Here is a 16,469-nt window from a genome sequence, read left to right as displayed (position 1 = left end):
AATAACTGACAATGGATAGTATTTATTTAGCAGTATTTATTGCTGTTTTAATAACTATTAATTTACAATCCATTAATCGATTTAGTTAGTTTATTTAGTTAGTTATTTTTGGGTTAGTTACTGTGCAACCTATTTTTTTATTATTTTTTTATAAATTGCAATTTTTTAATTTTAAATTGTATTATTTTTAGTATTTGATGCTTTAATATGTAGAGAGTTTCCATGGGAAAGATGCAAGTTCAAAAAAGGTATTACAATACAAACACAGCACTTTGCAGAGGTAGATGAGCCACAGTTATACAAACATCGTAGTCTAAATAAACACATGTGCAACAAAGCATCCTCGTGACTGTTGTGATGGCAAATTTGACAAAACTGATAAACTTACGTCATTTCCTGTATATTTTTTAATTATGCAAATACGCAATATTGTTTCAATTAGTTGTTTTTTTTTTCAAATCAAACATTTTTTCCACAGCCAGCTTTAACTTTTCTTGTAGACTTAGTACAAAATAATAACTTTGCTTGGCAGGTGAGTCGTTCACAAAAATGTAGACCTTTCCACACAAACTTCAGTTCTGTTGTGGATTTGGGTTGTCTCAGAGCCTGCTGCCTCTTCATGTAAGCCCACACTGACTCAGTGATGTTGAGATCAGCACTCTGTGGGGCTTTGCCATCTGTTACGAGACTCTTTGTTTTACTTGTGGCTAAAAAGAGTTCTTTACAAAAGTATGTTTGTGGCTGTTATGCTGAAGGATGAGTTTGGGACCAATCAGATTGTACTATGTGAAGTACATGCACTGTATTGCTTTCCCATTCAAATTTTTCACAGAGGGCATATGATCTCGCTAGATAGAAAGTGGTGGAATCCTCCAGTCACCAATTACACATGTTGATGCTCGACTGAGGTCATTGTCACAGGACTTTTTCATGTTGACTTAACCCTGTGTATTAGGTTATTAAGCGGTTAATTTTTCTTTGTCATTGAAACACATCTTAGGCAATGCTATATATCTGAATCCATGGCCCAGAACAAGATTTTTAGTCTTAAGAATTCCACTTCTTCTATTATAGATTGGAAAAGATTCTAAGTGAAGAGGTGTACTGTTAAGCCTAATAAAGGGATCCTTTTTCTGGATCATAGAACTACTGCCACTGCATACATTTACTTTTCTTCAATAGCACAAAAGGTTTGGCATTGTCTCTGAAGACATCAATTGTTTCACAATGTGGAAAAGAATACTCAAAGAGAGTAAACTGTATGTGTCAGATTTTGTGATGGTAGAATGGATCAAAGACAGCAGATGTCCTGTCTTGACTGACATGAGATGTTTTTGAGCTCACAGTATATCCTACAACTGACAGGCTGGGGCTGAAGGCAGCCTAAAAGAGTGGAGTTAACACAGTTGAGCGGACTTCTCACATACACAGGGGAAACAGTTCAGTACAGCTTCCATGATTGACTAAGACCCATCGGAGCCTTCCCTTTGATCTTCGTCCAGAGTCTAGTGCTCTACTTTACCAGACACATGGGTGCACTGCTGTAGTAGAAAAGTAGAGCTAAAAGCAAACAGGCCATTCTTGTAAATGAGTCATAAGTCCTTTATTTGACCCGTATATATGATTGATGAATTTCTCTGTCAAAGGTAAGAGGAACTGAGTTTGTAGACAAGTAAAAAATGAATAGAAAAGACAAGAAACATGACTGCTGGAAAAGCCGCCCCTTCTGAACATGTGGCCACACATTTTTATGATCACAATTTGTAGAGAGAAAAAGGAATGTTCCAAATTAGTGAAGCTTACATTTTTTGCAATAATGTAAAGATTGCTGATGATAACTCACCAGGGTAATGTACTCATCCTTGTTGGACATGAGAAGAAATCCTCCATCATCCAGTATCACACAGTCCACATGCTGGAGGATAAAAAGTGTTAAACAACTGAAAAAGTGTTTAAAAAAAAGTATTTAAATAAACTGGTAGTTTTTTATATGGTTATACCTTGTCATTCCTTAGACAGCCACAAATCTCATCTTTGCACTAAAGGGAAATAAAGTGAGTGAGGCAAAAAATAAGTTCAGTAAAATATGCATTTCTTAGATATTTCAAACAATAAAATGAACAGCTTACATTCAGTTTCAGTGTGGCATTCATGAAACTGTTCATCCAGAATGAGACATTGAGTTTCACTCCCACCACTACAGAACAAACCACAAAACAGGCAGAGATCTTTTTATTTGTGTTTCATCACAAGAAGCAATCAGCGTGGTATTAGCAAGACTGACCTGCTGGTTTGAGCGTGACTTCATTAATGACAAGATCCACTGCTTTGCTCACCAGAATACCTGACTCAGACGCAGACTCCCCACTCTCTGCTGCAATTTGGAAAAAGATGAAAGAAGGTTAGATGATCTTTTATCATTGCAATTTAATTGAAATCATGTTTAGAAGTATGAGGTAGAGAGAAATTTCCACTCCCAGTGCAAAATTCCATACATTTTTATCTGCCGAAATTTACAAGAGCTGACCCTGTAAAGCCAGCACGTGTTAATCTAGTCACGTGTACTGGAGCTTTAAGCATGGCTTCATCACTGCACTCATGTCTGTTAGAGTGATCAGTGGAGATGACAGGAAGTATACAGGACAGAAGGGAGGGAAGGTGGGGATGAGCACTTTAAGACACAGCGGGAAAAGAAGAAGGATAAAGAGAGTGATATCAGAGGGCTGAGAGCCTGATCTCTGCCAGTAGGGTTGGGATGGCGTCCAAAGGCAGAGAACAGAAAAGGCTCAGTGCCAGACCACACTGAAGATCCTCACACACAGAAATGTGCATGCAAATCCAAACCTTTCAGAAAACTTGCCGTTGAAAGATGGAGCTGTGAAAATATAAATTTCATTGTCCAGGGTCCGCTTGTAGAAACTTGACTCATATGTCTCAGGATTCTCGGTCCACTCTTCCCCAGCACTGAAAACATTAATAAAGGTGTGTAATATTATATGGGGTCTGTTACAGCCATAAAACACCAAGTAAATGTGTTTGATCTTTCTAAACAACTCATATTTTAATCTATAGCCAGTTGTAACTCATAAAAATAGGCTCACACCCTTTGTAGGGTGTGACGTCCTTATAATAAAAGCAATAACGAACTGTATATTATGTTTTTGATTGTGAGAACAAAGACTATGTGCATTCAGTTTTAGTTGCAATGTTACTGTATATTTGAAAAGTGGAGCCCCTAAATGTTGTTCAGGCAATTGAGGAGAAATTGAGGAAAGTCTGCTGTATTTGGCTGTGGTTTTTGTAGTTTTAACCCCTGTCCTATACTGGTCTGGCAAGCCCTGGGAGTTCAGCTGAAAGAGTTTAATCCTCCATGTTCTGTAAAATAGCCCAGTGAAGCAAGTGAGTAAAGCAGCCAAAACCATTCAACCTAAGAGTATTACAGTCTGTATCAATTTTCCTTTTACACATTTTCGCCACAAGGTATTTGGGGAAAGAATTCAGTGATATTTCCCAATGCTGATGATAGCAATGTAAATACAAAGAAAAAACTAAGAGTACCTTCTTGGATAGACTCTTGTGATTCCTCCATCTGTAGCTACAAACCTGGCCACTATCCCATCCCTGAGAACATGGAAAGCAACAGAAAATCAAACATCAAAGTCAATCACACTCACAATTACAGAAAAAGAGCTTTTGTGAACTGAGATCAGACTACAGACACAAACTGTTTTATACCCATTCAATTGTCTCTATATGTCATAATGTTAAACAGATACCCTTCAGTGTGTGTAAATGTGTGCTGGGATTATTTCAGACAAGGGGGCATACCATAAAAGCAAACACACTGACGTAATTATTTTATTTTCCCCTCAAAACAGCGTCTTGGCAAAGCACAATGTGGTTGGGTGTGATATGCATTTTATCCTTTGCTTTCATCATATTTCACTCATAAGTTGTGATCAAATCATCCATGGCGGACAAGAAAGAAGTGAAACGTTGGCTCAGCCAATAAACTGTGCATGAAGTAATCATCAGCTAGGGTAGTTCAGAGCAGTGGTGTACAAACAGAACAAAGTTTTCCACTGCACAGTACTCTATAGTGTATATAGTACTGTGCAAATGTCTTGAGTCACCCCTCATTTCTTTCAATTTTCTTTCCAACGAGCCACAAGACTTTGTAATTTTTTTAAGACATCACAATCACATTCCTTCAGGTCACACTGTCATTTCGGACAATGGAGTCTCCAGATGGGGCACTTTCCAGCACCCCAACTCAGGGATTCCCAGAAGGCCATTCCTCGACCCAGAGGTGCAGGGAAGCAACCGTCTCATCCACTGTGAAAACACCACCCTCTTCGTGGCGTTTGGGGGGTGTACAAGTATACCCCTGGCTGGATTCAATCAGACATTTGGCCAAAGTTCAAATAAATTTAGCCAGTATCACTAGGCCTCATCACTAGCTTAATCTTAGCACTATCTTAAGCTTCCTTTCCCACCAGAGCCATGGCATTCTATGTAACCAAAGCAGTTTCAGGGGATCGGACTGCCAAGGCCTCTGGCTTCAACCACCATCTGATTCATACTGCACCAGACTTCTACAGCGCCTCCTATGGGTGGTGGAATGATGTAGCTCATTCATCACCAGACTTTTGCCAGCAACATCTCCGTGGGCCTGGCTCCAGGGTGGGGCCAGTAACCTCAATCTGGGTGAGGGGCCATGGTCCATAGTTTTTTGTCCATAAGGGTTTTGTGACTCATACTTAATTTGGATGGATGGATGGATGAATGGATGGTGTTAGGCAGTACTTTCCCAGGTTTTCTAAAAGTCTTTCAAAGTTTTTCTTTAGACATTAGCTGCTTTTTCGCTCATTTCCAACCCCGAACCCTAACCCTCTAGTCCAGGGTGTCCGACTCCAGGCCTCAAGGGCCGGTGTGCTGCAGCTAATGTCTGCAGGATCCAACACAGCTGATTTAAATGGCTAAATTACCTCCTCGACATGTCTTGAAGTTCTCGAGGACTGGTAGTGAATTAATCATTTGATTCAGGTGTGTTGGCCCAGAATGATATCTAAAACCTGCAGGACACCGGCCCTTGAGGCTTGGACTTGGAGACCGCTGCTCTAGTCCTTGTAGCTGAGAATTTTAAAATGAATGGCGGGGTTTTTTTTGGTTTGTTTTTTAAATCACTTTACATTGACGTATGTCTCATTCAAGCATAAAAAACAGACCAAACTCAAGGGATTAACCTGTTTCATCTCTACACAGACAACTTAGCAAATAACCTATTTTAAATTGTATCTTCAGGCACATCATTAGCAGCCTATTTAAAACAATACATAATTTGCCTTAACTTTTTTAGCTGAATATATATGAAAAATGGCTTGACATAGATGAAATAGTATTTTTGCACCAAACAGATTTTCAAAGTGCTATTAGCTGAAAATATGGCTTATCCCAGCACTATATGCAGTGTTTCATAAAAAAAAATCTATATCTATAATAAAAATCTATATCTAGATCTATAAAAAAACAAAAAAAAACTAGCTACAGCAGATAACTCTATCTGGAAGTCATGTAATTAGGAAACAGGAAACAATTCCAGCAAACACCTGCTACATCTAGTGTTTGCTGAAGCCTCGTCAGATATGGTCTCAATGGCATGAAGCAAATCAAGATGGGAAGAAGGGAGAAAATAACACAAGAACTGGATTGAACATCTGTTGCAACAGGTCTTATGGAGTAATGAATCCAAATTTGAAATTTTGTATTCTAATCATCATCCCTTTTGCCTGAGTATCACCACATAACATTGAAAATTGATTTAAATTGATTTAAGTGCATATTTTCAGATTTGTTTATTTGCATTGCTTTCAATACACAAGACCTAAAAGTTTTGGCACTCACACGGTCTGCTCGCTCCAAAGTTTAACCAGTTCAGCTGTCAAACCTGCATCCAGGATCAGTCGACTCACAAGGGACACATTACCTATAGATTAAAGACAAGGTATATTTTACATATTCCAGGCAGTGGAACATAGCACAGCAACAGTGCGTGACAGGTGAATTATAGTAATGCAAAAAGCAGTCTCTTGTTTACAAATCTGGGCAGGTAACATTAATAACTTATGCTTTTGGAATGCACACCAGTGAGCTGAAACCAATCAGATCTTCTCATTTGCTAAAATTAAGAATAAAACAAGTTGTCATGCAGGTGAAAGTCAGAGTCTGAAAAAAAGAGCAGGTGTATTCAGCCAATGTTCTTCTCTAAATAAATCAAGGAAAAATGACAGCTGTCCGAAAACCATCCAGCAGGGAGGCTTGTGTGGCTATTGCTATTCAGAAACCAGGTGTACTTTGTGAAGGATTGACTGTTGTATATTTAGGAGGGAGATGATGCCAAGATGCTGAGTTTAAATCTCAAAAACGTGCTTTTCAAAATGAAATCATTCAAGCACGTTTCTCTATAGAGTTTCAACACAACATCTCCTGAGTGTTGTTTTAAATCATGTCCATAACATTTCACAATGACTCAACATACTGCATAAACAACAGCAAAAAGAGAATTGATGCCAAAGTACATGACTTGACCTTGGGTTAAAATGGATCATGGTACACTGATCCATTAGCTGGATGATGGTGGTAAGCCATACTCTGGGTGAGATCCATTAGGTGATGACAAACACTATGAGTCATTGTGCAGCATGACAGCATCAGACTTGTAGGAAACTCAGTCGATAATTCTGATATCATCCTGCTTAGGATATAGTAATGATCAAAGTCATGCTCTGACCTTGAGATCAAGATTTGCAAGTGGAAAATCTTTTAGACCATGACAAACTGTAAAATATGCAATGTACGAATACATACACACATATAGAAATGCAACATACCGTCTGCTGTTCTGGGTGTATATGCAATATGAGTACGAACAGTACAGGAAACCAGTACAAATGTGCACAGTGAAATAACACTGAAAAAGATGCATGACTCACATGCATCTGGAGTGTTTCTATCAATGTACTGGTTGAAGTCGAGGAGAAATTGGGTGTTGTTGAGTGACAACTTCAGCTCTTTGCAGTACTCCCTGAAGAAACAGCATTGGTCAGTTGGAATCTCCTGTATAGTATATAGAGGATGTATAGTAAATGTGAGGACCACTCACCTTGGAGCAATGTAGGTATAACCAAATTCATCAAATCTCTCCTGCTGCAAGGTCTCCATTGCTTTTGAAAAACAAAAAACAACCTTGTTTAGGCTCATATTATCAGATATTATATTATCCAAAAATATATTTTTACAGTTTAGTAGAATAGGAGCCAGCTGTGTGATGGCTATGTGTGGAAGTATTCACTGTGGGATGACATGATAAGCAGACAAACAGAATTTATTTTGGTTGATACACACACACAGGAGTCCAAATTCCATGACAAGCTCCAAAATCCATAGCCATACATAGCCACAAGAGAATTAGACAGATATGAGGTGATGGATTAAAGTAGAGAGTGTGAATGGAGTTAGAATGGGAAGCTATGAGAGAATAACTGACTGAGAAATACTTGCCTTCTTGCCCTGTTGTGACCCCAGAGAAAAAGAGTAGGAGAGAGGGGAAAGCAGGAAAGACAAAGGGTGATAAAAGTGAATTTGTCATCTGACGAATGATGTCATACCTGGGAAAATATGTTGAGATTTGTGTATATTCCCTACAGTAGGTAATGAAATACTATGCTGCACTGAAAGGATATTAGGTCTAATAGACAAACCTTGAATATATATATAACAGAGATTGATTGCACTTTGTAGAAAAGAACAGAACAGAACATAAAACAATGAAAGGTGGGGTAGACTGTGGGAATGCAAGGAAACAAGATGTAAATATACAACAATATGAGAAAATTTTTCTTCCAGGGTGTTACTTGGTGCAAGTCTGGATTTTATTAAAAAAAAAAAAGTCTGGTAATTCTTATCGTATAAATGACATGGCAGGCATCAATGGCCATCATTCTGTAGTCTCTTAAAATGAAGAGCTTTTTGGACATTGCCTTTAAAATATATTGACTCGTGCGGTGCAGTCTGCAAAAACAATTACTGAGCGCTGAGTTTCTTTGGGGTCATAGAAATCTGGTGCAGGATGAAACAATGTCCTTCACATATAAAACATAACAAGCAGATTCATCGTTGCTGTGTCTCTATAGACTGGGAAGGGTGTCTTTATGTCTCATGGCTTTCCACACATTCATTCTTCCATATACTTTTTTTGTTCTTTACTTTTCTCTCATCACTTCCTCTACCACAGTTTTGGGTCACATCAACAAATATAAATTTCCACTATATAGATAAAGAAAAAGTCCCACATATATTCATCCACCATACCCATTGCTTTAAGGACAATTTCTAATATCCTAGAGAACAAGTGGATGCAGAAACCACCTTGTTTCTGCACTCACTCGATAACCTGGTTTAAGGTGGTGTTCTGGTGGTCTGGCCCCAAATGGAAACTCAATATGGCTGTATGGAGAACTTTAGAGTCCAATCTTCCTATCAGCGCAGACTGTGGCACTGAGGCACAGCATGCTACTTTCTTTAACAGGCCTGTAAACGTTCTGACAGCATTTATGGCACAGTGACAAAGTCGTTATGGTAACCGAGGGAGCGATACAAAGGCTGAAAGAGTCAGTCAAGATCTCATCTGTTGGAATACCTACACCATTGCTTATGCTTTGTGGTGTTTACATCAAAGTTAGCAAAAAATTAACTAAAGCCAGATATGCCAAATCCAGTGTTTTTTTCAGCCACTTTTAACCCTTGACTAAAATGGCCCTCTGTGCTTTGATAAGATGATAAACATCTCAATGCAATAATGCAAACAATAAAGGACAAAAAGGTTTATGCAATGGAAGAGCATCACACAGCAAGAAGGAAACAGAGGACACAGAACAGTGAGTACTTGCCCCAAGAAGAAGCTGTAAAATCCCGGTTCAGAAGCAGGAGAAGAGACAGAAAAAGCTGCATCAGAATCAAAATGCAAGCAATTGTACAAAGAGTGGAACACAGAATGTGTTCATGTTAGCGTGTGCCTGAGCTGTGTTTTCATGATTTATAAGCAACTATTACATTCGCTATGTTCTGAGGTGTTAAAAGAAGCAGCCAGTTTGCATTATACAGAGAGCTTTTGGAGTGCAGAGTGAAAAAATAAATAAATCGGCCAAAGAAAAAAACGAACATGGGGGTGGTGGGAGAGGGGTATCAAGAAGAATGAAGAGTGTGAGGTGAGGACAGGTTTATAGATAAGATAGAGAGACAGAGAAATAGGTTGAGAGTCAGGCAAAACAATCCAGGGTAAGGTATGTCTGCTTAAGGTAGGTCATCACTCTGTTAACAATTTAGGAAAGAAAAGTTGGACTTAACGACAGAAAGGAAGACATAATTGGCCAAAGAAATATTTTTAAAAGTGTAATGTCCAAAAAAAAAGAAAAAGGAAAAGAAAAACAACCAGTTTGGTAATGGAGATGATAATGAGGAGATGAGAGAAGCCCAAATGAAGGGAGTAAAGAAGGATGGAAGAGCAAAAAAAAGAGATAAGATCAAAAGACCCAGCGCTTGGGCTGGGTATGTGAGAGGGAAAGCATGTGGAAGAGTTTGTGTGGGAGCGAAGGGTGACTGACCAGTGGGTTGCACTAGAAAAGAGAAACTCTGTAGGGATTTGGCAGTTTTGAGGAGTAAATACAAAGGAGTCGCTATGGTTCCAGGTTATTAACAAGTAGTACAAAGCAAGTGGGGACACTCAAGAGAAAAACCCAAAGACAGTATGCATGGGGTTAATGATTTGTTTGCATGCTGGTTATCATCACTGTATATGTCATACTTACACATGGCTTGTTTAATATCATCCCCCAGTTTAGCTTGAATGAAGTGTTCACTGTATTTAGGCAACACAAGAGCCAGGCTGCAGAAAATATGACCACAGACAGACTCAAAGGTAGCAAGGTCATCTGAATAAAATTGTACAGTAAGTACAAAATTATACATTAAATATATACATAAAAAAATAAAGGATGCTTTCCAAAGAGTTGTTTTTCTGGAATACATTTATAGTGGACTACACATGTGATCTCTTCAATGTATTTCTCATTCAACAGAGGCTGGTGTTAGAAACAAGAGAGTGACCCCTGTTGGCTTAGGTACAGCAGCATCTTCCAATATTTGATGTCTCAGTGCTAACTGGGTTTGAGCTTACATTAGACAGCTCGAGCATCCTTAAAAAATATATATAATACAAAATTTTTGTAATATTTGTCACCTGTAGTCTGTTCCATTGACTGGTGCCCACGTGTAGGTCCTGATTCCACTATCTATATACCTCTGCAACAGATGATGCATACAAAAAAGAGAATTCAGAATTGTTCGGTAAATAGTAAAGTTATGTATCAAGCTCCCTTTTAGTTGTGGAAAACTAAATAAATTCATTACAAAGAAACTATTTTCATCCCAAACCAGAAGCTCTGTCACATCATTAGCGCCACACTTGTGGTGCAAAAAATAGTCCAAAATATCCTCACTGTAAAAGGACCTTCGTTATAGCAAGCAAGAACAAAAAATGTTTTCTTGTAGCAGGAGATACAACTTATGTAGAAACATTTTTAACTCTTTAAATGTAATAAATGTAAAAATTTAAGAAAGCTTGAAATACATATTTATTCTGATGGCTGACTTAATATGTCAATATTAGTCAATCATTTTCAGTTACAGTACCTGTAGCATTTCTCAGTGCCTCATTCATAAAGTTAATATAATTTTGCAATGAAGATATAGTAACTAAGTAACTTGTGGCTGGGTTCGCCCATTTTAAAAACTTCCACCAATTACTGCACTGTAATATGTTAATCCCCTTCAGCATATTGCCTTACCTCATCCTGAGTTTTGACCAGAGTGTTAATGGTGCGCTCTCCTGTTTCACCATCAATCATCATTCTCCTGATCTACACATCGAGACAAACAAACAGCACAGTTACAACTTTTTTTTTATCTGACTGACTGATAATAATAGATAATTTTAACAGTTTGTCTCATGGCTTCATATAAACAAGTTAGTCAGACAACCTGACCTGTATCACTTGCAGATACTAGGAATAGTAACCTGTGACAGGACATGGCATGACAGCATACCTATCTGTATGTTTGCGTGGCAAACATTGACTTGTGTAAGTGTTTGTTTGGGGGGGATTGACGTGCTTCTAAATACTACACCTCTATTTTGATGTCGTTCTCCAGCTCAGCATCCAGAAAGTCCAGAGTAACAGGCTCCTGAAATTTAGGATTCTGTGGAAAGAATAATATTTCACTCAGAGAGAGGCACAGTTTTAGATTAACTAAGGACAGCTTAATCGATCACACTGACAGGATCAGTGTAATCAAAACAAAAGAGAATTTTGACTTAACTATAGACTTTTGATTAGCTGAGCTCGAAATAATATATTATGAGTTTTGTAATATAAAATTCACTCAGACATATCAATTAATCTAAAGTCTACTGAGCTAATATAGAAAAATGTTCCAGGGGACCATTTTGCAGTTGTTATTCATCATCAGTCTACCACAGATTCCTCTGCATTTTGTAACTTGGATGGACAAGTAAGACAGTTTCATCTACATCTACATCAACCTTTTCAAAGTGTATCACTAAGAACAGTAAAGTCACAAAAAAGAATTATATTTTATTAATGCTGACATAAAATAAAACAGTAAAATCTGTCTTGTCTTATACACAGCCTTCTGCAATTTCCCAAAGAGTGACACGTACCAAACTAAAACAATTCTGCACAGTTATCATAGACAGTCTGCGTCACTTCATTATTTTCTGTTAATTTTCTTATGAGCAGTTTAGCTGAATAGGTTCATATTGTGTCACTTCCCTTTGTTTCCTTTTCTTAAAAGCTAATTTTATAGTTGTGAGCACTTCTGGTCTTCCATGTTTGAAATTTGGCTCCCACAACTACTTATGTGTCTAAAGGGACTGGGTTGATGTGGTCAGAAAGGCTATACAATACATTATTCCATAATTTTAAAAGATTTTATTTATATAAATGGCACAAAAAACCTTAACAAAAATGTAAACATGTGCAAATATGCATTATTGTGTTTGTGTTTAGATACTTAAACAATGAGACAACAACCCTTGAATTTTTTACTTTAATAACATTATTAACAAAAATGTGCTTTTTAGTAGTTTTGGGAACATTTTTAGAGCACGGTTAAAGATCTAAGATTTATGAAAAAACAGTTAAGGAGTAAACCCTTAAGTGGAAAAAGAAGATGGTATAACAGATGGTGTACTACAGTACTGGGGTAGGTAGGCAGCAGATATGCATTTAGGTGTTACTAATACAAACGGGACATCAGCTATTTGAGATGTTCTTTTTGGGTCAGTTCATTAATTTTCCTCAACACATGAATCTAGTCAAATCTTGGGAATAAAAAAATAAAGGCTAACATATGGCAGCACTTTGACAGCATATCTGACATCAGACACAGCTAAATCAGATTTGATACAAAGTGACACTGAACTCTATGAATGTCCTCTCTTAAAAACCCTATACGTCTGAGTGGCTTTATGGTGGTATAAAATAGTAGCAGTAATCTTGTGCTTCTCTATAAAACAGCAGTACATGGAATCTGATACCAGCATGTCCTTCATAGTTCTTCACTCAAAATAAAGGGTTGGGTGGTGAGAGCATAGCAGTGTTGAAGTGATGTTTTCTATATAGATTCTTGCACGGTGGTATACATTGTGCAAGCCGTACTGCAGCTCAAAACACACAGAATTTGACTGTAAAGTAGGTAGGCTATGTTGGATACAGAGGAATAACTTTGCTTTTTTTAAGTTTTAAAATGAAGTATGATTTACTGTGGGAAATGCACATGGACAAGAAAAGCAACTAACTAGAATAATCATTTACACTAAAGGGCATCAGTCAAGGTTCTTACATGTAAGTGAAATAAATTGAAGCAACAAAGGAAGATGATGACGACGAAGCATCTCAGCATGAAAACGAGAAAAGAAAGAATAAAAGATCAAGAGGTACAACACTGGGTGATACAGAATGAAACATCAAACACGAGTTAGACAGGAAAGAAAATGAAGAGAAGGGAAATGGGAACGGTGGATGGTGTGAACGGCAAAGAAAAAAATCAAATGAGACGTAAGGAGTTAGAAAAGAAAGGATAACAAAGTAGGGGAGCGATGTATGTCAACAATGTAGTGAGCAGAGATGGGGTGTGAGATCAGAATGAAAACACTCTAGCAGCAGGGTAGGTCTGCGTGATGAATATGAAATATGCACAAACATAATCAAATACAGAGAGAGCTGAGGCAGTGTGAAAGACAGAGAGAGAAAAAGAAAGAGGGCCCCATCAGTATTCATACAATCTCCCATTCAGACAATAAGCCTTACATACTATATTTAAAAAGTGTGTGGTGGGCTGATGGGAAAATAGCTAGCTTGAATGCCACGTGAACATGAGGTCATTCAGAGAATAACTTTGATGCTTATGTATGTTTGAGTACCATATATGTGTTATTACAGTAAGACTGCTTTAGGTTTACATGCCTTTTTATACAGATTTGAAGAAATCTAAAGTCATATTGTCACATTACTGATATAAAAAAGTAGAAAACAATTAAGATGATAAAACAGTGTCTGCTTCTGTGTAGTCATCTCACTTACACAAGGAAAGTACAAGCAGCCATGGAAATGTTGGAGAATAGCAAATACACTCTCTACAAAGGTTAAAAAAAATCTAATGTCTAATTTTTTGGATTAACTTCACTGTATATTTTTATTAATGTAATGCTGCCATCTTTCAGTTTAACTAAAAATAGTGGCATATGGCATCTAACTAACGACTAACTATTTTTCACTTTTGTCAGAACCAGCCTTGAGACAGAATAAACCCACACTGATGGATGGTGCATAATGGCAAAAACAAACAATATATATAGCAGCAGAGCAATAATCACAAACAACAGAATAAAGTAGAATGGCTTCCGTTGAGACGATTCAGACACAGAATTGCAAACTACTAAAAGGAGCAGTAATACCCTCTGCAAAAGGTGATATTTACCTGTGGTTATTGCTTCTTCATCACTGAAATCTCTTCATCTACAGAAAACACTACATGACTACTTCTGCAAACTACAGTGCATCTACTTTATCTCACCTCATGAAAAGTGACAGCATACTTATTATTGAGTCTGAGCTTCCTGTTACGGATTCTTTTCTAGGAAATTTATGAAAAAAGATACAGAGATACACTTTGATTTCTCAGAATTTTTTTGAGATGGAGGAAATATGTTCGTTTGTTGAGACTAAAAAGAAAAAAGAAACATACACAAGTTTGCAAAACAGATCAAACAAACACTATATAGCTTTGCAATAAACACAATGACAGAAATACATCAAGATTCATAAAAATACTCAGTGCTGAGGTGGTATAACCTTTTTGAGCCCAGGGCTGCCTTATTTTTCTCATGTTTACTATTTAAAATAAGTGGCTCCATACATGTTTGTCTTAATGGAGTTGAGTGTGGACAGCGGATTGATAGCTCAAGTGTGTCTTAAAGGATTTAAGAGTTGCTTTTCTAAAGTTCTGGGCAGAATATTGCCCTTATGGAGGCTCTGAGTGTGTATTTGCCTCAGGCTGAAAGTAGTGAAATGCACAGGGATTTGCTGAAAAGTGGGCAGAGACCATCTGTGAGGTTATTGCTAACTCATAATGGGCCACATCTTAATACATGCCTGTGGCAAGAAGCACTAGTGCGTTTCTTTGAGGAATTGTAAGATGAATCGGAGCCTTTGACAGGTCAAAAAAGCAGCTTGAAAGTTAGTATGCTCGGTGGCATTCTCGTTGCTTTATATGGAAGCGTTTCCTTCATATTTCAGCTTTAAATATGTATTATCTAATTTTTTAAAACTAAAACATTAAATTATTTTTTATTGAGACTGAATGCAGTAATTGCTACTCTTAAAAAATATTCTTTGCCAAGTCTATATATCTATTTAATCCCATAAGGGGAGAGTGACCTTCTAGCCAATATCTGAGGACTGATGATAGCAAGTCATACTCTAACAGAGGGATAGATTCTCTTTATGAAGACTGATGAGGTGACGTGGTGAACATGGAAAAGTTTGAAATAAGACCACACCATATGCTAACCAGAATAATATTCACTGAGTGCAAACAGTTACTGTGAAACCATGATAAATAGTCACAATATAATGTAATGCTTTCAGATATGGACCTACTCAGCCACACAAAGTTATGTACAGGATCAGACGCCATACCTTTGGCTGGAGATTGGGGTGCAGCAGCACATATCCATTGGGATCTATGGCAAAGTAGTAGCCATTTGGACCAATCTGATGCAAAAGAGGTACAGAGGAAAAGGAATATAATATGTGAGTCCATAAAATCCCGTGATTATGTTACATTTTTGACATGTCAAGGCACTGTACAAAAGAGCAGCTCCACTGGTCCAAAAAACATGAGTACACCATGGAAAAAGGACCAGTAACTGATAACAAAAGCAGTCTTATCAGTGCGTGACCTTTTTTAAACAGACTTGAAAAGAACAAGCCATCTAATGAATCACATCACTCACTAATTGCTCCAGAGGGAAACATCCGAGCAAGTGCTTTACAACTGAGCAAGTCGTGTAAAGTTGCTCCTTTACAACAAACGCATTTGTCTCCATGCATGTGATCACACACGGGTATGGGCGGTACACTCACTGTGAAGCGTGGTGTGAGCTTCTTGATGTCATCAAGAGACACGTCAATCGCCATTACGCCAAGAATCAACTGATTCTGGTGCTAATGGGAAGTATGAGAGAAAAGATAAGGACAGATACAAGCCCTCACATGATGTTTTCATGCATTCATTTACTATACCTCCTCGTTTCTTTTATCTATGGTCTTGGTTCTGTTGAAAACAGGTAGCGTTCCAGTGATGACGAGACCAAGCTCCTGATCGAGAATAAAGCAAAAGCCCTATTTAGCAATATTCTTGAGCAAATGGGACTGGGAGCAAAATGGGTGATTTTTTCATTTAAAAAAAAAAAAAGAATTTGTAACATAAATTGCAAAATACATACCAGAGCATCAAGGTATACGTTAGTCCACTGGACTTGTTTGGCCTGCTTGTCTGCTAGAACCATAGGTCTTCCCAGGACATCTAGATATTCCTAAATTGGACACATAACATCATTTAATATTGCAGATTCTTTCAAATAAAACATATTTGTTCATTGTTTAATATTAATTAATGTTAAACACAAAAACAAAATCACCTGTGTGTTTATTCTGATGGCTCCAATGGATGGAATCTCATAGAAATAACCTGGATAGATGATTAGGAAACAATAGATAGCGTGTAGGTATGAATAAAACACCAAGTAGGAGTAAATGATGCAGGGT

General features: G+C 37.6%; 1 protein-coding gene across 1 annotated transcript in view; it reads right to left on the bottom strand.

Annotated features, from left to right (window-relative positions):
* LOC134631449 (voltage-dependent calcium channel subunit alpha-2/delta-1) overlaps positions 1 to 16,469 on the bottom strand; it is a 68,797-nt gene that overhangs the window by 11,293 nt on the left and 41,035 nt on the right. The window contains exons 14-32 of the mRNA XM_063479800.1: positions 16,343 to 16,392; positions 16,148 to 16,237; positions 15,945 to 16,019; positions 15,786 to 15,866; positions 15,339 to 15,413; positions 14,215 to 14,274; positions 11,245 to 11,301; positions 10,905 to 10,976; positions 10,298 to 10,359; positions 9,849 to 9,943; positions 7,163 to 7,223; positions 6,993 to 7,084; positions 5,905 to 5,986; positions 3,559 to 3,621; positions 2,861 to 2,964; positions 2,285 to 2,374; positions 2,130 to 2,197; positions 2,001 to 2,039; positions 1,844 to 1,915 (exon numbers count right to left, since the gene is read on the bottom strand). Coding sequence (XP_063335870.1) covers positions 1,844 to 1,915; positions 2,001 to 2,039; positions 2,130 to 2,197; positions 2,285 to 2,374; positions 2,861 to 2,964; positions 3,559 to 3,621; positions 5,905 to 5,986; positions 6,993 to 7,084; positions 7,163 to 7,223; positions 9,849 to 9,943; positions 10,298 to 10,359; positions 10,905 to 10,976; positions 11,245 to 11,301; positions 14,215 to 14,274; positions 15,339 to 15,413; positions 15,786 to 15,866; positions 15,945 to 16,019; positions 16,148 to 16,237; positions 16,343 to 16,392 — 1,388 coding nt within the window. The remainder of the gene's footprint in view (positions 1 to 1,843; positions 1,916 to 2,000; positions 2,040 to 2,129; positions 2,198 to 2,284; positions 2,375 to 2,860; positions 2,965 to 3,558; positions 3,622 to 5,904; positions 5,987 to 6,992; positions 7,085 to 7,162; positions 7,224 to 9,848; positions 9,944 to 10,297; positions 10,360 to 10,904; positions 10,977 to 11,244; positions 11,302 to 14,214; positions 14,275 to 15,338; positions 15,414 to 15,785; positions 15,867 to 15,944; positions 16,020 to 16,147; positions 16,238 to 16,342; positions 16,393 to 16,469) is intronic.

This window comes from Pelmatolapia mariae, linkage group LG7, assembly GCF_036321145.2.
Source record: "Pelmatolapia mariae isolate MD_Pm_ZW linkage group LG7, Pm_UMD_F_2, whole genome shotgun sequence".
Classification (NCBI taxonomy): domain Eukaryota; kingdom Metazoa; phylum Chordata; class Actinopteri; order Cichliformes; family Cichlidae; genus Pelmatolapia; species Pelmatolapia mariae.
This window is presented reverse-complemented; position numbering and strand designations above follow the sequence as displayed.